The following is a 25,382-nucleotide window of genomic DNA, read 5'->3' on the forward strand; positions in this document are numbered from 1 at the left end:
AAGACAGGGTCTTACGGTCACTGGCTGACATCTTCATAGGTTTTGGCTCTTTATTTGCTCACTGAGCGAGCACTAGTTACATGTTCCCTTGGCTATGTCCAAAGTACTGAAAGGTAACCATTGTTCTCCAGGGACTGATGGACTAGTGGAGGTCATTCTGCAGCCCTAGAATACATGAATTGGGTAGGGAGGGACAAAAAGAAAGAACGAATGAGGTGTGGATGGCTTGGAATTTATTGAGGGATACCCAGTTTGTTTGCACAGTAGGAAGGAGCAAAGCTCCTTTGTTTGTGCTCAGCAAAGCTGATTGTAGCATGTGTGAAAACAGGAGTCTCTGATTCTTGATGCTGCTTTAAGGCGTGAGGATTGGTGCAAGGGTGCCATAAGCAGAGGAGACATGTGAGAAAAGCAAGTATTTGTACAGTCTTAGGTCCCTGGTTCTGGCATGATCCAAGGCCAAGGGACAGTGTGTACATCTGGCAGTGGTTGCCTTGGTAAAATCTGTATTCTGCATAGTTTACGACAGGTTTTTTTTAATTGTTGTATTAGATCTTATTTGTGTTCCTAAAGTCATTTCTACTATGTACTTTGTCCTTTTTGATGTATTACTCATTAAATAATTTAAGTGTTAGCCAGGTAGGGTAAGTAGGACCCTCCCACATGCACACATGCATATATACTGCAGCTGTCTAAGTGACAAATCAAAACCTAGACATGGAGCCACGTGTATATATTCCCAACAACCTGAGAGGCTAGGCCCCAATCCTCTGAGATTATGGATATGAGCCCAACACCAGCAACATCAGAGGATCCAATTTCAAAAACAAAGCCCAAGCCCAGAAAGATACTCACTTGCCACATCTTGCACTGCTTTGTCCTCACTCAGACACACTTGGAAAACTAGGGTTGGATGGGCTGTGCTTGCTCAGATAGAGTGACACCAACTAAGCAAAAACCACAGCAACAAGCCAGAAACTCTCCAGTTGACTTTATATCTAGCCCCTGATGTAAGAGTTCACTGTAAGGGACATTCTCTGACTATAAACATGCTGGAGGAAGGTGTGGGTGATGCTCCCTGTACACTCTGGCAACATTAGCACACAGACCAAGGGAAGGCTTTGCCAACTCGCATGGGTCTGAGGCACTGCAGTCCGTGACATATCTCTGCCATGTTCTTGGGGTTTCCTCCCATCCCCACATTTCATAATTTGTGGTTGATTGGCTTTATAACTTAATATAGTTTAGTGGGCTTCAAAAAGTATCAACATTGAAACTAGGAAACAATAAAGTAAATGAGAATAAACTGTGAGATCTTTTAAACTACTTCCAAAATGAGATTGACCTTTTGAAAGGTTGGCAAAAGGCCAGAAGCCACGAGACATGAGTGATATGATTGTCCTTAGATTTCCATATAGCAGGAGTAACACAAACCTGGTTGGGAAATGAATGTCAAAGGAGAAACACATTTGTAATTTATATGGAATAAAGAACAAATTTTATTCACATAAAAACACTTCCTTTAAGTTAATGTTAAAAATCCTAAATCACAACAGGAAAATATACAAAATCCATAGAAAAAAGAACTTCAAATTGTCTTAGGAGCTATAATGATGCTCAGACTCATTCACAATATGAGATTTTCATTAAAGCTCCACACACAATACCTACTCCCACATGCCATGCCCAAGGTGATGCAGATGCTGGATGGTGCTGTGAGTGAAAGGTCTTTACTGGACTGGCTTATGGGAATGCAGGGTAGTTCCCTGAGCACTTTAATAGAACCATTCAGATTTAAAATGATCTCAGGGTGTGGGGAGGTTTTGGTGCTTAAGCACAGGCACTGAGTTCAGTCCTGAGAAACATCTGGGCATTGTTTCATACACTTGTCATCCAAATGTTGGGGAGGTGGAGATAGGTGGGTCTCTGGGTCTTGTTGACTACCCAGTCTAGACAACTTGGTGAGTCTCCAGGCCAGCCAGAGAGCCTGTCGCAAACAAATAAACAAAGAACAAAGCAAATGCATAGTTTAGAGGAATAATTCCCAAGGCCTCCACATGCCATTCATATACATAACACATCATTCATGTACAGACACATTTGCATACAGCCACAAACACGCAAACACATGCACATAATCATACACATATACAATAAATAGCAAATACAATGTGTCCATCCATTCTGCTGTGCTGTGGGGATTTACCCTATAAATACCTAGTCACATGGATTACAGAGACAAGAGAGGTAACATTTCAACTAAATGAAGCTATTAGAAACAATCCATATGGTCATTATTTAAGTGATAAATATAATGAATGGTAGTAGAGCTACACAATTAAATATGATCCGACAATTAAAATAATGTCCTGTTTATCCTGGCAGTGAAGGCTTCTATTAATAAGGATAGAGACGTTTGTTGTTTTGTAAAGATGGAAAGTGTGCATCCTAGTATGTGCATAGAATGTTTCTCAGACAAAACAGATGCTATTGGTTGTCTACCTTAAAGGATCTGGAAAGCTATGTTTGGGAAATAGAATCATGAGAAACCTTGACGTACTGAGGAGCTTTATAAAGTTTATATCTGTTTCCTACTCATAAAAATGTTTCTAGTAAAAAGATTCTGTCTTGGACTGGTATACTAGCAAATGCTGGTATCCCCACTGCCTAGGATGGGAGAAACAGAAAGGCTGTGAATAAGTTGGGGTTCAGTTTGGGAACCATCTTGAATACCTGGCTGAAAAACAAATCAAAAAAGACTTTATAGCCTTGCACGTTGAAATCATTCATTTATTTATGTACATCAGATTTCAACAGGGTTTTAGAAAATTTCACATATACCTGAAATTGTTAAGATTTAGATAGTTTAAAAATTTAATAATAATAATAATAATAGTAATAACCTATTAACATAAATAAATAAAATAAAAAATAAAATAAAAATAATACAAGTGACAGAGTAAAAGACCATTGTCCCACAGCAAAGTATATAGGTGAAACCAATGACAAATATGTAAATTAGATCAACTAAAATGTCATTATGTCACACTGAAAAAAAAAGATATAGTTAGATAGTATGAGATCCATAGAAATGCTTTAGTCAAACCTGGGCCAGCTTTTAGTATTGACCCTAGTATGAATTTATATTTAGGGATTTCATTCATAGGTATTGTAAGAAGTGGGAGAGTTAAGACTGAAGGAATAGAAAGATCCCTTTCTTCTACCCTGTTTCTCCCATCAACTTCTACCCCTTGCCAGGACAGCTGCTAGCTGCCCAGCTACCTGGAAACTAGCCCTACAGGTGTCAGGTGCTCTGTTATGCCAGTAAGGAGCAGGTCAATGTGATTCCGATGGTACACACTGCAGGGCTGGCTTGGTGGATGGGAAGTAAAACAGAGCCAAGAATGAGTGCCATCTGGTATGCAACCTTAGTTGCACAGGCTTACCCTTTTTGCTGTCAGTGTGGATGCTTCTGGAATCATGACTCACACCTGTGCTGCCCCAAGCTCCAGCACTGATACAGCCCAGCCTGCCCTGATGTGAGGAGTGAGGACAGGTTCGATGAGAGGAACGAGGGGACACAGTGGAGCCATGGTAACATTAGAGGGCTTGCATATGCATGCTCTCTGTGGTCTTTGCCTCCAGGACGCGCTGAGTCAAGCGGGAGCTGCACGCTTCTGTAGCTGCTCTGTTGAGACTTCCATCTTCCTGCCTGGCGGTTTCCATCAGACACTCAGGCGTTGCTTTGCAGATTATGGGCTTGGATTGATGAACATAATAACCATTTTATTCCAGCATAATAAGGAAAACCTTGTCATTATAAACTCTCAAAAGCCTGTTTACCTTTTTACTTAAATGGAGCCTGTTTGTATTGGTGATTGTAGCTTATACCGCAATCTAACATGACTAACAGGGACATGATAATTCACAAAAGGATTAATGGTGCTTTTAGGCTACACAGAAAATATTTTGTTTTCTTAATAATGGTCTCTCTTAGTGTCTGGAGAAAAGTTGAGCAATCTCTTCTAATGAATAGCAGTAGAAATTAAAATAATTATGTTCTTCAATTTTTCCCTTCAGAAAATATAACTGAAAGTAGAGACATAATTTTCTAATTTTAAGATTCTGTTAATGGAGCAAAATAAACTTTCTTATATTGCTTGGGTGTAATTTCATCTCACTTGATCACTTAGGCGGCTGACCAGATTAAAAAGCTCTATCATCTCTTCCTGAAGATTGACGCCACCCAGGTGGAAGTGAACCCCTTCGGTGAAACTCCAGAAGGACAAGGTAACAAACAGCAGAAAGGAAGAAACACAGATGAACTTTTATAATTATGCATATAAACTGTAAATTAACATGCAAGAAAAAGTCTGCAACAACAGCAGTGGTACTGCCTTCATTTCTTTCAGTAATTTAATTTCAGCTCATTTCGAATGCTCCCATGATGGTGCTCAGTGTTTGAGCATTTGGGTTTGCTGGAGGCAAATGCCAAGCCTTCTTGGGAGCTACCTTTTGCCTGACCTTAACCCCCTGCAGTTCTTTCATGCAGACACAGAACCCTCATTTTCAGCAGTTGCTGCTGATAGAATTTGGGTGTGGGTTTTCACCACTATACTTGGATTTAATAACTTACTCCTAATTTTTTCTGAGCTGTTTGATGCTCTTGAATTTTGCAAACTTTCACCTCATGTCCTAAATGGGATTTCCACCATCTTGGAGAAGCCCCTATTCTGCAGTCAAACACACTTGCCTTATTTGCTTTAGGTAAAGCAGGTGTTATGGAGATGATTTCTTTTCTAGCAGTGACTTGTACCACAGTTCACTGTGTTATGCCTCACAAATACCCACCAATGCAGGATGTCTTTACTAGAGATGCATTCATAGCAAAGGTTTTGAACTTCATGGAGCAGTTTTGAGGAGTAGGGTGGTAGATAGAACAGCTCAAGCCAGAATATAAGTGCCACAAACTTTGGCCTTTTCCATGCATGTGAACACTGGCTAAACAGGGCTTTGCAGCTGAACAGGTACAAGGGGTTGAATCTGTATGTGTAGGCACCACCGTGGGACCATGGTGTTTTTCCTAAGAAGAGGTTTTGGAGTCACATCCAGAAAACTTTAAATACTTTGTTTTTGGAACCCAGAAAGACCTCAGGACAAATTCATATTCTCCATCCATCATATTCTGACTACAAATCTGCACACTTTGCTGGCCAAGATTCAAATTTATAAAAAAGAAAAGCTTTTATTAATTAAAGTGGTAAAGTCATACTTGTATTATAGACTGATGAGCTGGGTTATACATCCAGAGTGAGACACAGAATAGGTCCATCCCCACATTTCATAAAAAAGAATATTCCTCTGCTTAGCCAATATTAGAAATTTTCAGGAAACCTAGTATCCAGCTGATGGCAAGTTCTTGTTCAAGGAAGTATTGCATGGATAACCACCAGACTGAATCTGTACTGAGTTGCAAATGTGCAAGTTATGTTTACTTAAGATTGCTTTTTAAGATTTATTTTATGTGTATGTGTTCCTAAATTAATATATGTGCATCACTTGCCTGCAAGTGCTTTTCTATTGACTCCTCTGGAACTAGAGTTAGAAGCATTTGTGAACTATCTCATGTGGGTGCTAGGAACCATACCTGGGTTCCTTGCTGCAAGGGCAGCATGTGTTCTTAACCACTAAGACATCTATCCAGCTCCTCAAAATTAATTTTTTGATTGCTGTGGCTATAAAACCATCACTATTTTATATAAATAATAGGAGGAACAGTTGCAACTGCTTTTTAACCTATGTGCCAGGTACTGTGGTAGATTTTCACAAACAGCCCTGTGAAAGTAAGAGTCATTATTCTCAACTTTAAGAGGATCAGGCATTTAGCATTAGTCTTGATGGATAAGATGGGATGGAAACTCTTGCCTCTAAGCCCAGTATGCATGGTTGTCCTACCATGCCAGACTGACTAGAGCAAGCTACCTGTGTTGTTGTTGTTGTTTCTGGTTGTTCTCTTTTAAAGTAGCATTTTGCTCTTATTAGATAATGACCCAGAAATAGTCCCATGTTTTGAGAACACCAGTCAGATGCATGCTGCAATCTCAGAATTGAAGGCTGATACTCAAGTGAGGGAATTTATTATCAAGGCTCTTAAACGTAATATATGAAGCCAAGCCTGGCTGTACAGGTCAGTAAACCTAGCCTCGGAGAGTCATGACTTCCAGAGCATCATAGGCTACAAAGCAAGACCTAGCCTTAAGAGAAGACTGAAGCAGGGGCTGGATGGATCCGTCAGGAAAGTGCTTTCTTTGCAAGCAGGAAGATCTCAGTTTGTTTTCTAGAACGCACAGTAAAGAAAAAGTTGGGTGCGGTGGTGTTCTTGAGATCTAGCATCAGGGAGGCAGGAACTGGGCACTTCTGAAGCTCACTGATCAACTTGGTGAGTTCCAGGGTTAGCGAGAGACTCCGGCTCAAAAAGCAACTGAATGGTACCTAAGGAATAGAGCCTGTGGTTGTCTCTGATCTCTACATTATGTGCTATTGTGTGTATACAGATAATTAATCTTAAAACAGAATGCAGAGAGGAAGGAAGGAAAACTTCCTATGGAATAGGATAATGGTTTTGCTTTCATACTATTTTATTCACCCTTATGATCTGGCTGTAGGGGGAGGGGACTACCCGAGGAACTTCCCTTAGAAGGTGTTCACAAACTTTATGAAAGCTAAAGTTTGCTTTTTAATTAATAAGAGCAGAAAAAAAATCTATGAGTGTTTTTAAGGAATCATCACAAACCACATTTTGTATGTATCGTTCATTAAAGCACAAAGTCTTACATGATATTTTTAAGACCAGAATTATCTTTAGCTATTAATTTGTTCATTGTACCATAAAAGATTGGCTATTGAATTATAATCACAATTAAATGAGAGTGTTGGTTTATAACTCTAATGAGCAGTAGTCAAATTAAACCCAATTAGGAAATGGTGATTAATGACCGACTATGTAAGGTGGATCTTCACCGTTGTCACAGTCCCTCACAACAGTCCTCTGTGTAGTTGCTATAGGTGCAGCATTTACATCTTAGCAGTGTTGATAATATTTATAAAAAAATAAAAAATTAAGGCGTGTACCACCAAAAAAAGAAGAGGAAAAAAAAAAGCTGTGTATCACATGGACACTTGGAGTTAACAGCTAGCCATTGTGCTTTCATTCTGATGGAGACTTTCCTTCTTGTCCTTTGCTTGCTAAGGAACATTTTTTAAAAATTCACTTTATTGTTCATGTCCATCCACAACATCCTGTTGAATGAAAAGCACTGGTGTCATTAGCATCCAAGCTGCTGAGGCGCCCTGGGAAAGTTTGACATGGAGGAATTAGTCTAAGAACAATTCCATCCAGTGCGCTTAACAGTCTCCTTCAGAGGGGCTGTGACACCGAGTTTCCTGAGCTTTAATGACTCTTTGCTAGGAATATAATGGTTTCTAGTGACCTACAAAAGCCTTTTAACCTTGGCTTAGTTTTTCTTTACCAGCTCCTACATGGGTTACATTTTCTCACTTAACAGGGTACTTGAAAGTGTGGATTGGCTTGTGCTCTGCAAAGAATGAGGCTTCTCTTATTATCCCGGAGCCCAAATCCATTCACTCAGCTGGAGGAATCAAATAGCTGTGCTTTCTCTGAGTTAGTGGTTCTGACTCAGCCAGACTCTCTGTGCTGGCAGCAAAGGTGGTGCCAAGTGTTTACTCTGCCCTGCCAGCGGCCATCGAAAGCCCTTCACCTGGTTCTCATTAGCCTTGTTTAGTCACATGTCCAGCCTAGGCCAGTCACTGGTCAGTGCTCACATGGTTTAGGAGAAAGGTCATTCGTTTCCTATTGAAAAACAGAATAATAAGGTGAAAACACCTCCACAGGAATGGCTTCGCCTTTATTGAAACATAATTAAATTGTTGCTTCTGTAGTTAAATCAACTTCTTTCTTCCCTGATTTAATTGTAGTACCAAATTAATTCAGTAAATCTGTAGCCACATGAGAACAATTTTTTCTTACAGATTTATGTAACTGGCTGTCTATCCATTCCTTTCATTTTGCAAAGTCACTCTGGGATTCTGCATCATGTTTTATTTCTTCTTCCCTCTCCACTATCTATGATCACACAACGATTACTGTTTAGGGGTCCTTCAACAAGACAACCATATCTCTTGCCAGCAGATGTTTGTCAGAGAGTTGTCACAGTTTGGCAATGTTGATTTTGACACCTGCTTGGTAGGTGTAGGAAGGTGACTAGCCATTCTACAGTGTATGGCATGGTCTCCCCCAATATGCTGCAAGTCGGCTCCATCTGGAGTTGCCTTCATTCACCGAACTAAGTAAGAACCCCTTAGAACAGTGAGTGTGTGGCCCAGATCTTGAGAATTAAAGCTGGGTATCCAAAGCTAACTGGCACATTGGATCCCTTTCTTTCTTCAAGCTAACAAGTGCCCATGTTGTTAGTGGGTGTCCTCTGTTTCTCTCATTATACACAAGACTATTTTCATAATCCTTTCCGGTTCTACGCTCCCCTCACCCCACCTTTCCTCCTAGCTATTTTTTTCTTCATAGCAACTGGAGAAAAGTTCTAAAAAGTATACAACTCTCATAGCATCAATATTTAATGGAAAGCGGGGCTCCTTTTAAAGCATCAGCATTTTAAAGGTGGCTTGGCAAGGCACATTTGAATAGCACATTATGGTTATTCATCACAAATCAGCCACAGCACATTGCTTCAAGACAGATTATTTTCCAAACTAATTATGACAGTTGTACGTCCTGCTGTTTCTCTGTTCCTTTTATGTGTATGTCTCCCGTCTGAAGTGCATTTTTTTCCTTTTGTTTAAGTCAGTGACATATTCTTCTGTTGAAACTCTGGGGTCAGAGGCCTCTCACTGCCAGTCATGCTCTCCATCAAGGTGGCTGAATTAGCAGCTTGCAAAATCTCACAGCACTAAACAAAACAGCACAAACACCCTATGAATATAAGTACCTTGGCTTTCTTTGATATTTGTTCAGAAGGAAAATTCATTTGTATAATCTATCAACCATGTAACAATATGTCTTTGATGGTGGAAATTGTTTTATAAATATTAATAGGTATGTTTTTTCGCCTTCTTTGTACACAGACTGACTTCTTTTTCCAAGATGAATTTTCTGTAGAATTGAGGTTTTAGTTATGTGACACTGAAATTCTTAATGTCTGAGCCAAACTCAATACCTCTGCAAACACATTTTATCATAGTTGTTTGTTGTCTAATTATGTGAGAAAGCTAAGGTTTGAGCAAGCAGGGCAAGTTGATTTTATTGGCCTGCTGCTGACATAGACATGCACCCACCTGTAACACAACAGCTCTGCATGTGTACATGGAAGAGCATCAGCGGGGAAGTCAGCACGTAAGAGTCCATCAGTACACAGGGCTTCATTTTTCTTTTATGTGTAGTTTTTATTGTGTTTGTTTTCTTTTTCTTTCTTCCTGATAGTAATAATACTTAAGCTAAGTATGTTTTTGACTACATAAGAATATTATGGATGTGGGCATTTACTAGTCTATTGAAGCAAGATATAGATGTGCTGAAAGGTGTGTTTAAGTAGGGATTGCTATCAAGTCAGTAAACATGGGGGTTTGTGGACCTTGTGGTCTGTACTGCAGTCGCCACTTTGGCTTTTGTCCTGTGAAGAAGCCTTGGACAATATGTAAATGCATGTATATACGTATGTAAAAATTACATACAAAATGAACAGGTGATGAGCTGGCTTTAGAGACATTTGCCACCCCTATGCAGATCCTCATATGAAACTCTAAGCATCTTTAACCACCACATGCAAAATATATAATTTGAGGGTCTTCAAAAGCCTTACATCCTTCAGCTAAAACTTTCCTGCCATGACAGTTACACTGCTAAAAATGCTAGTCATTAGGATTCTTCCTTTGAGACAGTTCTTCTGTGTCCAGATGAGTGCTGATCAAATACAGCAGGGAGCCAGTACTCACTTCAGCTCCAGGAGACATTCACTTATGTCTACTCAAAATAGAAATCTAGGGCTACTAAAGGAATGAGACAGGCTACAGTAATTTCTAGAGATGAGAAGAGGGTTCTATAAACTGAGCACAATAGTGGGAAGTTGTAGGCATGCAGCAGCTACCATGTTGGTGATCGCATTCTCCTGTGAGGCTGGCTGTCATGCATGGTTTCTCCTGCCAACACCAAACAGTACCAACAATTCCCATCCTGTTTATAGACGAGGGCTCTGATCTTCAGAGAAATCATGCAATCAGAACTAGCTGCTTGGGCAATTCAGCACTACATCTGTGTTCTTGAAATATATGTCACAGTCTTTCTCCTACTAGACTATAGCACATACCACTTCTGTAACCATTTCTCTGATGTAAAAGGAATGGAGGGCTGCGTTCCACCCAGGATCCCCGCTCCCCGGCTCGCTTACACCCGATATAATTACACAGAAACTGTATTCATTTAAACACTGCCTGGTCCATTATCTCCAGCCTCTTATTGGCTAACTCTCACATCTTGACTACTCATTTCTAATAATCTGTATGTCACCATGAGGTCGTGGCTTACCGGCATGAGTCTAGTCAGCGTTCGTCTCGGGAAAGGGAATCATGGCGTCTGCCTGACTCTGCTTTCTTTCTCCCAGCATTCTGTTCTGTCTACTCCACCCACCTATGTTCTGACCTATCAGGCCAAGCAGTTTTCTTATTAATTAACCAAAGAAAGCAACACATAGAAAGAAGACCCACCTACATCACTCTGACACCAGCTTGGTGTCCTGTAATTCAGTTTAGTTCTGACACTTTGCCTATAGTGAAAATCAGAGTCACATATTAAGGGTTCTGTCTCACAAGACTGATGCCCTCTGTTGATGTCAGTCATATGTCTATTTTGAACACTTTTTGTTGGGTTTTGCTTTTCTTTCTTTCTTTCTTTCTTTCTTTCTTTCTTTCTTTCTTTCTTTCTTTCTTTCTTTCTTTCTTTCAGATAGGGTTTCGCTGTAGTTTTGGAACTAGCTAGCTCTCATAGAACAGGCTGATCTCAAGCTCACAAGAGCTCTGTCTGCTTCTGCCTCCTGAGTGCTGGGATTAAAGGCTTGCACCACCACTGCCTGGCCTTATTTTGAACATTTTGACCAGCCAGTTTACTACAGTATTCTCACAACCTGCTCTTCAGTTTTGGTCATTTATTACAATGTCTCATTACATTCTGGGAAACACTTTCTATTGTTGTCAGATACAAAGGAAATGTTAAATTATTTTTAGGAAATTCTCAGAAGTGTTGAGCTCTGTATCAAGAAACAGAGCCAAAGGCCAAGTGTTAGAATCAAAAGATGCACCCAATAGCTCCATTGCTTAGAAAGTTTACAAGCGTTTTAGGACATCTGTGCCAGAAACTGGGTTTGAAAACTGCTGTCTTTTCTATTTGAACCCTACACACACACACACACACACACACACACACACACACACACACGCACACTCTATAATACTGGGTCACCACCTATATTGTAAAGCTGTTTAAAGGCTCTGACTCTGAGGACATGGCGCATAACTGACAGAATAGTTCTCTAGAATATTTGAAGGTTATATCCACACCAGTTTTCTTGCCTGCTTCCTGGTGTAACCAGGTGTGAACAGTCACTGCCATACACTCCCACAGCATAACCAACTGGTCAACCACGCCTTACCCCTAGGATGGCCTGACATCACCAGGAGAATACGTCCTTCCTTTCTCAAGTTACTTGCGTCAGGCATGTTGTCATAGTCATGTAGAACTAACTGAGCAGACCAAAGTATGTGAGATAGACAGACAGACAAGAGAGAGACTGAGGCACTGAGACCTTTATGCTATACGTGGGTCAGCTGCTGGCTTTGAACTTGAAATCCTGCTAACTCAGTTGAAAGCTGAGTTTCGTGTGTCCCACCAGGCCAACCTTCAGGTATGCTTTCTTAACTGAGTGTGCTAACTTAACTTCACAGTTGCACAGTATTTTTAGCTTCTCAAAGCTCTTGGATCTACACACATTGATCTGTTATCAGACAGGGAGCAACTGGCCAATAGCCACTGTGGGTGCTGCCCTGTGGTCCCACAGTCCTCCTTTTCAAGTCCTGGGTTCCCTGTCGGGTTCTCAAGCTGGTCATCGAACAGCAAGCTCCTTTCTGCACTTGGTATGTGCCTCAAAGCACAAGACCTTCTGAAAATCTGTTTTTGCAGGCATTTGTTTCGGACTGCCTTCTGGACTTTACATACATCTCCATTAATTATCCTTTTTCTGAAGCAGCATGCAACTGTATTCTTTGAATTAAGGGGCAAAGTTTAGCTTGGAACTATTTTGATTTACTGGTTTATTGATCTTGACCAAGAATTCTTTTATTTGCAAGTCTTCACTTAGAAAGTCAATTTGATAGCCTTTGCCCATTCATTTTGAAGGTGTCACTTACAAGTAATCTTGCCATTGAGTAATGGAGGAGCTAAAATTACTAATAAATTAATTAGAATGTATTTATAAACCCAGTGGAAAGCCAAGAATGAAGTTGCTTTTCTATTGATTATTATACTGGTCATTAACTGCTGAGAAAGTGCCTTTGCAGGGACCACAGAACACCGGCCAGTTCCTTTGGTAATTACAGGATTCCTTCATTACAGCTACACTATTGTGGAAAATAATTACTCATTCACTTCATGTATTTATCATGTGTGGGCAGTGGCTGGACATTTGTGGCAAAATTAGGGACCTAAACAGGTGTCAGCTTTCACGTAAGATTTTCTTTTGTCAGTCAGTACTCATTTATGCCAATTTTGACCTGTTAATTTTTCTTCCAAGTCTTCTTGAATGTAAATCTACCAGTTCTGCATGGACCTGCTCCAAGTGCTTACATCATGTGCAAGAGAACCTACAAGAAATATTCCTGGTGCCTATGAGTTCAGGGTGCCATAGCGCATCCGTTTTCTTTTTTTAGGAAGCAGATAGAATTAGCTGGCCAAGGCTGTTGCTTTTCTGTGAAGTACTGGGGAATGATGGCTCCCATTTCACAAGTGAAGTACTCAACAAAACTCAAGGAAACGGTACAACATCTTAAATGTTTGTCCAAAGGCATCTGCTTGTTAATATCTCAGATGCAGTCAGAGAATGCCACCATGGCACAGTGACACAGAGCGGAAGTTTCTGCTGCAAGGGAGTAAATATGCTGAGTCCAAATACCACAGGCGCTGTCCTCTTTCCTAAAGCCACCCCCTAAATGTCCTGTTTGCAGTCATTGTAATCAAAGATGCCTTGTGGCTCAGCCCTGTCAGAAAGTAGGTTTTGCTGTGCACACACTGCTTGGAGGCCCCACGTGGATGTCCACCTCTATCAGAGGATGGAGACGGTGGTGCCCGAGATGCCTGGTGTCTTGGCGTTGATAGACCTGCTATGCCATAAAAGATATACACCCAGGTCAAGTAAGGCCGTAGACTGGAGATTGCTTTCCCTGTTCTTTACAAGTGAGGAAACCAAAGCCCATGATGAATTGAGGCCATCTTAACAAGGGTACAGAGTTAGTAATGTCTGCTCGAAGTGGTTCAAAGAACAGATTTCAAGTTGTCTCACCCAAAAAAGCTTAAAAGAAAGACAGAAAAGCATCTGTTAAGGACAGATAGGTACATTTGTTTCCTGCAGTTGTCATTTTAAAATGTATGTGTATGTCAAAACATCATATTGTATACCTTAAATATTTTCAATTCCAATTAATATTGAGAGGCAGAAGATTAGGAATCAAGTTCTATAGTATGTATGCAACTCAACATTCTCTTTCATTAAGTCCAGAAGTTCTCAGAGAGAGCAGTAAGAGGGTACTGATAAAATACAAATTTTACATAGAACTTTACATAGAATAGACAGAGGACAAAAAAGAATTGGTATCATTACTGTGTTTTGTTTTTTTGTAAAAGGGAAAGGCAATGCTCACTTGTTAACTAACTAACTATAAGTGATGCAGTTATAACCGTGACTTCGGGGTAGAGGTGAGTCAGCTTGTTGCTTTAAGTGGATGCTGGTGACCTTTGTTGTTGTATTACTGAGTACACATTGACGGGTGTGAGTTACTGTTGTCATTGCTGGAATGCAAGTCCCCTCAGAACAGGGGCCCTGTCCTATTGTCCTAAAGGTCAAGGAAGCATCGGAGGCTTCCCTGGTTACAGTGTGAGAGAATTAGAATGAATGCCTGTCTTCTTCTCTTCTGTGCCTGCTGGATGGAAGAACTCAGGTTATAGACTCCCGAGACTCAGGTGTGGCCTCCTTTTCTCTTTATTTAGTTGTCTGCTTTGATGCCAAGATAAACTTTGATGACAATGCTGAATTCCGACAAAAGGACATATTTGCTATGGATGACAAATCAGAGAATGAGCCCATTGAAAATGAAGCTGCCAGATATGATCTCAAGTACATAGGCCTAGACGGGAACATTGCCTGCTTTGGTAAGTACTGACGCCAAGTCTGGAATTTTATAGGATTTCTGAAGTGCTGTTTACTAATAGCTGTAGAAATAGGTGTTTTCTTATATTGTCAAGTGAAAGCAGAGTGTCCTCTCAAAATCCACTTTGATTGACGGTTACTGGTTTAAAGCAGTTTCTCAGCCCTAGACTGCTGAGCTTTTGAGTTGGATAATCTTTTGTTCTTAGGGATCTAGATATGATATGAGGTTCTGTAGTGTTCCTCTCCTCGAGAGATAGCTTAAGTTGTGAAAATGAAAGAAACAGGGAAAGTGCCTAGATGTTTCCAGATGTCTGTGGTGTACAGCAGAACTACAAAATAGCACTGCTAAGTGGCTGGAGAGATGGCCAGCTGGTAAGCACCTGCTGTGCAAACATGAAATCTGAACTTGGATCAATGGCACCACCTAAAAACTGAGCATGTTGATATGGTGATATTTTCAATTCTATGGAGGTGGAAGATAGTTGGATTGAGGGGGCTTGCTGTCCTCTGAGTCTGGGCTACTGGTGGCCTCTAGATTTGCTAAGAGACCTATCTTACAAAATGAAATGGGCAAGCCGCAGAGCAACACACCCAACAGCAACCTCTGGCCTCCAAACACATGTATACATGTCCATGTTCATATACATTTTAAAGGAACCATTGATCTCAACTTTGTTTAATAAAACTCACAGCTTTCTCTAAGCATTCAGCATCATATGCCAGGAACTGTGGAGAGCTGGACTCAGGGCAAAGATATTCTTTCAGAATATTCTTATGTGCTTTCTGTGTCTGTGATAAAACAGTCTGACTAAAGAAACTTAGGGATGGACAGAGTTTATTTAGCATACAGGCCACAGTCTATCATTGAGGGAACAGAGAGCAGGAACTTGAAGCAGAAACCATACTTACAGGCTCAGCTGCTAGCTCATTACTTCCTTATACAGGCCAGGACCACCTGTTCAGGGAATGGTGCCACCCATGGTGGACCCTCCTAACTCATCAGTCAAGGTAATCCCACACATGCTTGCCCACCAGCCAATCTGATCTGGACAAACCCTCAGTTTAGACTCCCTTCTCAGGCGACTATAGGCTATGTCAAGTTAACAGTTAAAGTTAACTAGGGCACAGAGGAAGGAGCAAAGGACATAAATTCTAATCATTTCGCTAACATTTCAGATGGAATGGTAACTACTTGCCAGAATGCTTAATTCATTATCCCAGTTTATTAATCAAACAACGGGCTCCATCATAGTCATCTAATTTAGAGAAAATGGCATATGCAGCTGAGATCAGAATGGGTCTGTAGAGGCAATACAATTTCAGTTATTGTCCACGGCTTCTAGTGCTGTGATTTATTTGCTTCCAGCTTAATTGCACATGACTGTGTTTCTACTAGAAACAATTCATTGCCCTAGAAACTGAGGTCTTCATCTTAATGGAATTAAAATAAAAAAGATTTGTTGCTCATTAAAACAACAGCATCATTATATTACGAAGTGAAGAGACTTCAACAGTTCACTGTTCAATGCAATGGGAAATGTATCTGATTACAACTGATACCTAAAGCTTCTGTTTTGTATGGGAGGCTATCTGAATGGTGCTGATCATTCACATCCTTCTGGCCACAATAAACAAATGTGCTCCGACATCTGTAGATATTTGGAAAGAGGAACAGTATAGGGGTGTGTTTAGAACAAATTAAATGCTGATGTTTCTGTATGAATGTGTCTCACAGACTCTCATTAAAACACTTCACAATTCTTAAAACTCTTTTATTACACATATACTCTATTTATGATGAACAAGACATGCTTAATTTGCTGAGCTTGGGCCTTGGTACACATTAACTCACCCAAGGATACAGGCCCCCACTCCCTATTTTTATTTTAGTGTCCTCCACCTTGATTAAGGTAATCACAATTCACAGGCTTTTCTAGGACCGTTCAAGGGTCAGAAAGGTAAAGGGTGGTTTGCTAAGTTGTGACATCCCCAGTCCTTGCTACCCAAGGACAGTAATTTTCTATAATTAAACATAAGAAGCAAAGGAAATTGAATTGATCAGTAAGAGTTAGCTCTGGAAAGCAGAAATTCAATGCTCAAATGCCACTTCAGTTCTTAAAAGGCCCACAGGTTGTCTTACTTTAATTCTAGTTTTAATACTGTGTTAGTAATTAACATCTTGTATTAAGTTTTGTTTTTTTTCTTTTTAAAATGATTTTTAATTGTCTCTCTGTGTGTGTCCATTTGTGTATACACACACAGTGGCAAATGCTCCCCAGGGTTCAGAAGAGGGTCTTTGATCCCTTTGAGCTTCAGTTACAGGTGGTTGTGAGCCTAGATGCTGGGAAGTAACTTCAATCCCTCTGGATGAGCAGTGCATCCTCTTAACCTCTGAACTACCACCCCAACCCCTTTCTTTTGCTTTTGCTTTTGAGACAAGGTTGTACTATGTGCCCATGTTGTCCTGGTACTTCTGTGTAACTTGGGCTGGCTCGAATTCAGGTGTGGCCTGATTTAGCTCTCTGAGTTCCAGGATTCCCATGATGTGCCACCATGCCAAGGCTTCTTACACTGTTTACAGAAGGAGCATCAAGGGATGCTGGCTTTGGCTTTGTTCTTTCTCCTTTGAGTAACTGTTGATGAAATCATCTAAAGATGCATGCCTGCAGCAGGTGAAGAAAAAGCAGAGTCCTGAGTAGTTGGATTAGACGCAAAAGGGTGCATGCATATTCAAAGAGCATCTCCATAGGGACAAGATAAGTGTCACACTTGACTCAATCCATTTGAATAGCTCCTCACAGCTTTTATTCTTTCTGTCCATTCTCCTACATGGAACCTTTCCAGAGCCCACAGCCAAATTGCTTCTTTGATTTGAATTGTTGATGAATCCTCTTCATTCCTATTTTCTTATATATTCTTTGACTACATGTATTCTGATTGTTTACCGTAAACAGGTATGGATTTATGAGTCGGATGGAATTCCAATCAGGGCACAGATAGACCCGGAAATGATAGGGCTCTCATTTGGCTCTAAGTGTTGCACACCATTTTCCGTGCTGATTGGTCTATCCTACATCACGTGCTATTTGCATTTCAGTGAATGGTGCTGGATTAGCCATGGCTACTTGTGATATCATTTTCCTGAATGGAGGGAAGCCAGCTAACTTCTTGGACCTTGGAGGTGGTGTAAAAGAAGCCCAAGTCTATCAAGCATTCAAACTGCTCACATCTGATCCCAAGGTAACTCCTCTTTAGCAGGTGTATGGCACATTATTTGACCTTTGGTCTCCAGGTGATGCAGCTTGGCACTTGCTGCTAAGCATGAAGAAACCAGCATGTATTTTGCAGCCTCAGGTACAAATTGTGCTGTCTGTTCACTGCAGTGCACAATAATTTGTCTTTTGTGTGGTTAACAAGTTATAAACAGCTCCTGGTTCTCATTTTAGAAACTGTGTCTAAAAGTCATGGGAAGTGGAACAGAACACAAAAGGCAGTGTGTCAAGCAATGATGTGCTGTTGATTGGCATGCATTTGGGTAATTGACACAAACCATTAATTAGTTTTCTGTTTACATGATGTAGGACTCAGCCTCACATTCCTTTGTAAGGATCTTGAAGATATTATCAGAGTACTAGAAATTTATAGAATTATAGGATCACACATCACAGTATTTAATGTATGGAAGAAATAATAGCCTTGCTGTTTTCTGCATGTGGCTTAATCTCCATCCTTTATTATCACAGTTTGTAACATACAGATTAAACAGTAAATTACTGACTAGTTTTTTAGATTCTGTTGTTGATTCGTGTAAATCTTTTCTTTTTATTTTGAGTGTAGTGGACTGGAATGTAGCCTAGCTAGGGGTATTGCAGGCATTTAATGAGTTCTTGGTTAGTTTGTCGCTTTGCTGTTATTGTGCTTTCTTGGTTATTGAGGGATAACTTTGACAAGGCTCCCTTCTTACATAGGATGTCTCAGTTTTTTTAATGTGTACTTCTCATAGTTTTCATTTCATTCTCTTATCTGGGCTTGGGGCTAATTCTATATGCCATAATCATTCGTATTAGACCTCATTCAAGTAGTGTTATCTCAATCTTGTTAGAGTATTTACTATACTTTGTTGGTTACTAAATTATTTGAAAACTTGAAAATTCAGACCATCACCCAGAAAAAGTCATGAATGAAAGCAAAACCAGAGTTGTCGTCTGCCCCCACCAAGACCGGCTTTACAGCTTGCTTCATGGATGCTGCTCATTAAGCAGTGCACCAGAGGAGTCTGTTTGGCTTGTGCAGTTGGGGTCCGTGTGTGCATTATGCTTGTCAGTATTTCCTGTGCCTTACTGTTTTCCAAGTATGGTTTACCTTGTAACTCTTTTCTTCTGATTCACTAAACAAATGTTAATATGTCATTATCTATAAGATGTACTCTGTTCTTTAGTGTTATCCAGGAATAGCAAAGCAATGCAATCTAAGCCACTCATCCACCAAAGGTATTTGGGAAAAGATCTGTTTATACTGCGTGTGTTGTTTAAGGTCCATTCGTCACCAGAGGCTCTTGCATCCTCTGTTGTCTCGCATTTGCCTTCATACTGCTTTCTGAGGGAAGAATTATTTTCTTCCTAGAGATCCCCACATGAAGTGCACGCTGTAGTTGCTTCTAACCTGTGGCACATAACACCTGGCTTCATGACCCACAGGTATTAGAGGGCAATGGTCGGGATAAAACACTGATTATTAGCATCTGTGAAATTTACTTATACTAAGGATAGAGAGAGCTGCCAAGGGTTAAATCTACCTGGACGAGTATCAGGACTTTTCTTTGGAACTTTCTATTTATTTTTAATTTTATTTTTCCTGGAACAGGATTTCACTGTGTAGTCCTGGCTGTCCAGAAACTCACTGTTTAGATCAGACTGGCCTTGAACTCACAGAAATCCACCAGTCTCCTGAGTGCTGGAATTAAAGGCGCACACCACCACTGCCTGGCTGAAATATCTTTTCTTAGTAGCTGCTCTTGAATGTTAACTTTATAAAAGTACAGGGCTTTAAAAAAAAAATGACTTGCAAAGCCTTTTTTGTTTAAATAATCTCTTGAAAAAATTTAACTTTACCTTATGGAATATTTTTAAGTGCTTGGAGCGTTTCAACTTTTTTAAGATTGGCTGTCATCCTGGGATGGATAAAGGGATGTGGGAGGTATTTTATTTTCCTCACACTATATCAGGAAAATGAATGCATAGCTCATCTCCCAGGACGTTTTTCCAAACCTTGAAATTCCTAAGCTGGTTCAAAAGCATGGAAATGTAACGGATAATTCCAATCCTGGCTTTGGTTCGTGCAAGTCAGAGAACAGCGGATCCAACAGAGCACTGCGCACGAGGACACTGAGCTGATTGGATTCAGCAAAGGAACAGCTTGTAGTTTGTCGGTGATTGTTTCTAACAGAGCCCTGCCCGTCTGCCTAAGTAGCGCTTTCAAGAGCCCACAGGTAATTATTTCAAAGGATTGTCTTGTTAGATACAAGAATTAATCAATTACATTCACAGAAACTCAGAATTACAAATGGCTTATTAGTGTTAAACCAAACCCACAGTCTTAACACCTGTGTGTTTGTTGTAATAACGTAATTTTATTGGTAGGGCAATAAATATGACATCATTCAAGAAAATAGGAAGGATTCCCATCTTTCTATTCACAGTGTTAGCCATAGCTCTGAACTTTACTTTTTTTTTTCCTGACTTGCCTAGGAAGCCCAAATGCTTGTTTTTATGTGTAAACATCTGCATGACAAATTTATGTATTTGTTTATAGCATACGAGACAGAATTCTTCTACTGAACTGTCTAAACCAAGGTCTTCAAGATAGCTCACCTATGCATGTGACTTCACATGAAATTTATCTTTCAGTATTTTATTATTTCTGTATTTTCCAAGTGAAAAGAAAGGCTGGAAGGTCCCAGTCCCATCTTTTTTTTGACTTTCAGAGCTCTGAACAGCTTTTTTAAATCCAGAAGCAGACATAATAGAAAGTGGAGCTTTGTTGTAATCTGTTAGAATTTGGACATGCTTCAAAGAAAAGTGCTATATAGAATGTTGTCCTTGAGTTTTTGTTTTTGTCAATTATGCTTTGGCTTATATTTCTAATTCTTGAGTTTAGAATTTCAGATACAACATCTGGCCCATGTGAAGTGTCTGGTGTAAATGAATAAAGCAAAGGCCGGTTGGCACAGTTTCATACATAACCCTCAGCTAGCCTGCATTAACTGAGTCATTGCCCTCTGGGGCCTTCTTCTGAGAAGCCAGAGGAGGTGAGTGGCGTTGCTGAAGCACCTGGCCTGCCTGGACTGTGCTTCCTGGCTTAGTTCCAGCTTACGAGCACCTCTTCCAGAGCCCTTCAGCTGCCAGAAGGAAATGTGCTGCCGGGAAGCCAAAGCCTTGGTGAGGAGAGAGCTTTCCTTCTGGGGCTGAGCAGCCCGACTGCCAGTGGCTAGACCTGTATTTACTGCTCACTGCTGTGGAGACTTGGGCATTTTCTTCAACTTTGCTGTGCCTTAGTTTCTTCTCTTGTAGAAAGCGCTCACTAAAGAGGGTTGCTGGTTATGAAAATTGATGTGCGTACATCATTCTCTTTTGAAGGGGACTTCTTATTGGTTGGTATCATTGAAGATATTTAAGGAAGGATAACTATAGCCACCCCTTGGGAAGAGGTAATTCTGCCTTGCACGTGCTCTCAGGGAGGGGCTTTCTAGGGAGGCTTCTTGTTTATCTTTACCGTGCTTCTAAATTCACCATTTTAAACTCAACATTTGTTTTTACTCAACAACACAAGTTTTAAACTTATAGTTAGAAGAGTTATCACTGAATATACCTACAAAACTGCCAACCAAATCATGAAATATCCCTCAGCCTCCATGTATACTACCCCCAAATCCTTCTAAACCTTACCTTTTCCCGAAAGGTAACCACTGCCTTCCTGTGTACTAATACAGGTTTGTGTAGCCTGGTTTAGAACTCAATGTATCATATGCTGTGTGCCCCTGTTCTTTTGTCATCATCCCTGTGCCGTCAGTGGGGCTACTGACAGGCTTTTTTTTTTAGTTTCAGAAACCCTAGCATGTGTGTCGCAATACCCCGTTGGTTAATAAGTGATCAGTGAGTTTGAACACATTTCACGTATTTGTTGGTCATTGGGATATCTTCCAACTGTTTAAATCACTGTCTCCATAAAGAAGCTGTGACAACAGCGCTTTACTTCAGGATCGTTTGTAAAGCTCAGTGGGAACCCGTGTCATTGTTTTAGATGTTCAGTTCTCTGTCATTTTGTAACCTTTGATTTAGACTGAATGTCTTTATGTAGAACTGAGAGCCACCTGAACAGGTTCTTTCATGCCCAGGCTTGCTGCATGTGCTGTTTTGAAACTGATAGTCTGTTCACCACTCTGATTGGCACTATGGACCTGGGAAGGTGGGGCCTAAACATGAGGCAGACTAAAGTCTCATGCAATAGCCAACTTTATTCAGAGCTGCAGACAATTTATACTCTGAGGGTTAAGTGGAGTCACCTAAGTAAAATATGGACACAAGGACAAGCCGCACATGGTAAAAACATGATTTTCCATAGACATACATAAAGGATATTTTAAACATATAATTGAATATCGTCAGCAAGCAATAATAAGTAATCTGAAGTCAGCTCATTCCTACCTACTGTACCTGGAAGGAGCATGAAAACACATCCATGACCAAATTCCATGTTTTAAAGAAACTGAAGTCACAAGACTCTTTCCTTGCTTTCTTTAAGTTTTCTCACATGCTCTCAGAATCTCATGCCTCTGACTGTGATTGGACAGTGGGTGGAAATATTCATTCTTATGCAGTGATTCTCTAATTGGACATCCAAGACAACAGTTTAATAAAAGGAAGATTAAGTTCATGATTGAAAGAATCATCTAATATTGTTTGCTATAAAATTGAGAAGAGATTATCTCTATGAGTCCTGTGGTGTGTGCTTCAATTTCTCCAGAATTGAAGGCCAGAGAAGTAAAACCACATGCCCTTTTTCCATGACATATCTGAATTACTTTTAGCATTTTTGATTACTGTCTGCTAAATAAAACATTTTAAAGTGTGGTACTTTTAGAGTATATTTAAAGACAAAGCAATACTAAAGTTTTTATTAATTCATGTTTCTATCAGAGGGAAGCAGTTTGTTAAAAGGTAAACTGAGGCAAATAAAATTTTAAAGCTTTATTAGGACAAAAAGGAATCCCAAATCTGGCAGCTTCAAACGGGTTTGGTCCTGGGACTGCCATGCCATGAGGATTCTGAGGGTCAGGGTTTCTGAGGACAACTCAGAACATACAGCAAAGCTGCCTGTCTGTAAGCCAGTATTACAAGTAAACATTTACTTGCAGGCCCCTGTAGACAGATTGCCTGTCTACAAGTGAGCATTTCCTTCCTAAGTCACTGAAACTCTTGCAGGAGTTTGTTTTCTTAGGTAGCAGCCAGAGCAGCTGCCGCATACTCCCTTCCTTAGGAGCTGTTGGGAAACAGTGTTTTCTCGTGGACTGAAAAGGTTAAAGTCTAGGCAGTCATTTGTTTTTCTTTGTTTATTTTTAACTTTTACACAAACTTTTTTCTTCTGTGTATTCCTTGTGTAAATGATGGGTTTTGGGGTGACATTCTCCTGTGTACATATCCTGTGCTTTGATCTTACGTACCCTTATTTATCACCTGCCATCCAGCCTCCCACTTTTCTCATCTTCCCTGAGAGCCCTCGATTTTCAAGACTTTTTTTTTTTAATTAGGTAGGGATTCCATATATGAGAGAAAAAGTTTTATTTTTCTTTCAGAGTGTGACTTACCATTCATAACATGATGATTTCTATCCATTTCCCTTTTACTGCAAATTACCAAAAATTTGAGTCTTTAGATGGTAAAGTTCTACTATTTACACCATATCTTCATACAGTCATCGGTTAATGAACAACTCTGCTACTTCTTTGTCTTGGCTATTTTGCACAATACTGTAGGAGGTGTGAGTGTGCAATGTCCCCATGATATACTGAGTTAGAGTCTTTCCAGAATACAGCTAAGTGTGTTACTGGAAGGATCCTAAGTGGCTTTGTTTATCACAGATTCCCAGAGTCAGGCAGCCAAATAAATATCTTTATTTGATAGTGTGCTTGAACATTTAGTCTAGGAAAGATGCTCTTGTGTTTTTCAATCTGAAGCCCATTATCTACTTTCCTCTTCTTTGTACTTAGATAATCCACTTATTAAAGTATATTTTTAGAGACTGGAAAGATAGCTCAGTGGTTAAAAGCACAAGCTGCTCTTCCAGATGACCTAGGTTTGTTTCCACATAATACCTCACAACCCTTTGTAACTCCAGTTCCAGGGGCTCTGATACCCTTTTCTGGCCTCTGTAAGCACCGGGCAAATACATGGTGCATAGACATGCCTAGAGACAAAATACCTATACACATTAAAAATAAAAAATAAGTACAAGCCAATTTTCACTTTTTACTGAAACATAGAAATTATATCTATTTATAGGTATTTGACTGTTCAGTGTGCACATGCAGTATGTAATGAATACTGCATAGAATAGTTTGTTTTATTGAATCTATTTTTCATTCCAAAAATAGAAAACATTCTGCCCTGGATTCTCTTCTCTGTCCCTTGCTGACACTGGTTTTCTTGCTGTCTTAAGTGCCTTTATGTTTATTTTACATTTCTTTTCCTGACCAAATCAAGTTTCTGAGCAGATCCCTCCCTCCACAATACTTGAGACTCTTTCTGTACTACCTGACGTACTTTTCAGGTATGTCTGTTAGCACTGCCATTTTAATTCTTAATGGGGCATTAAATCAAGACCAGCTGAACAATTTAAATAGACCTATAAGTTGTGAGGAAATAGAAAATGTCATAAAAAAAAAACTCCCAACCAAAAAAAGCCCAGGACCACATGGTTTTAATGCAGAATTCTACCAGAACTTCCAAGAAGAGCTGATACCTATTCTCCTTAATGTGTTTCACAAAATAGAAACAGAAGAGTCATTGCCAAACTCTTTTTATGAAGCTACAGTTACCCTGATACCAAAACCACACAAAGACTTAACCAAGAAAGAGAATTACAGACCAGTCTTGCTCATGAACATCAATGCAAAAATTCTCAATAAAATACTGGCAAACCAAATCCAAGAACACATCAAAAAAATCATCCGTCACTGCTGTCAGCACAATGAAATAGACTAGTGTGAACCACAAGCCTAGAACTGGACTCAGCCCAGCAGAGTTAGGGATGGGAAGATGTCTTTACAGAGAGGATGGGATGACCTCCTGTCTAGTAGCTAGAGACCATGTATGACAAGTGTTCAGGAGGGACTGTGGGATCTGCAGGGGCCTTCCAGGAAGGAGAATGGTGAAGGATGGTAGAAGATAAGCATCTAAGCATTGGGAGGAATCCCAGGCATGATTTAAGGGGTGATCTCAACAGGTAGCCGGTACCACGACCTGCAGTCTGTACTGTAGGCCTCAAACTTGAAGCAAATAGAAAATTTGGTTCTAGGGAAACAGGCTCCAAAAAGACACCACGTATTAAAGAAGAAACTCAGCCATGGGTACAAGTTGGATACTTATGAGTCAGGGGTCATCCCATACTCAGAAAGACTTTACTGGGGAGAGAGGGTAGTTATTCCCAAGCATGTTAGAGAGCAGGTCCTTGTGTTATCAGAGTTGTTAGGGCCAGACCTTCAGCCCTGGCAGCCTTAATGCCCTTGGTTCTACCTCCTTTCCTTGGTAGTTCAGTTCCAGAGCCAAAGTAAGATATAAACAGAAAAGGGGGATTTATTCAGTGTGGCCACATTGGGAAAAGAGATCCAGT

General features: G+C 40.2%; 1 protein-coding gene across 1 annotated transcript in view; it reads left to right on the top strand.

Annotated features, from left to right (window-relative positions):
- Suclg2 (succinate-CoA ligase GDP-forming subunit beta) overlaps window positions 1–25,382 on the top strand; it is a 261,034-nt gene that overhangs the window by 151,893 nt on the left and 83,759 nt on the right. The window contains exons 7-9 of the mRNA XM_048438429.3: window positions 4,191–4,287; window positions 14,336–14,497; window positions 17,593–17,735. Of these exons, the coding sequence (XP_048294386.2) occupies window positions 4,191–4,287; window positions 14,336–14,497; window positions 17,593–17,735 (402 nt within the window). The remainder of the gene's footprint in view (window positions 1–4,190; window positions 4,288–14,335; window positions 14,498–17,592; window positions 17,736–25,382) is intronic.

Source organism: Myodes glareolus, chromosome 3 (assembly GCF_982192425.1).
Source record: "Myodes glareolus chromosome 3, mMyoGla1.1, whole genome shotgun sequence".
Taxonomy (NCBI): domain Eukaryota; kingdom Metazoa; phylum Chordata; class Mammalia; order Rodentia; family Cricetidae; genus Myodes; species Myodes glareolus.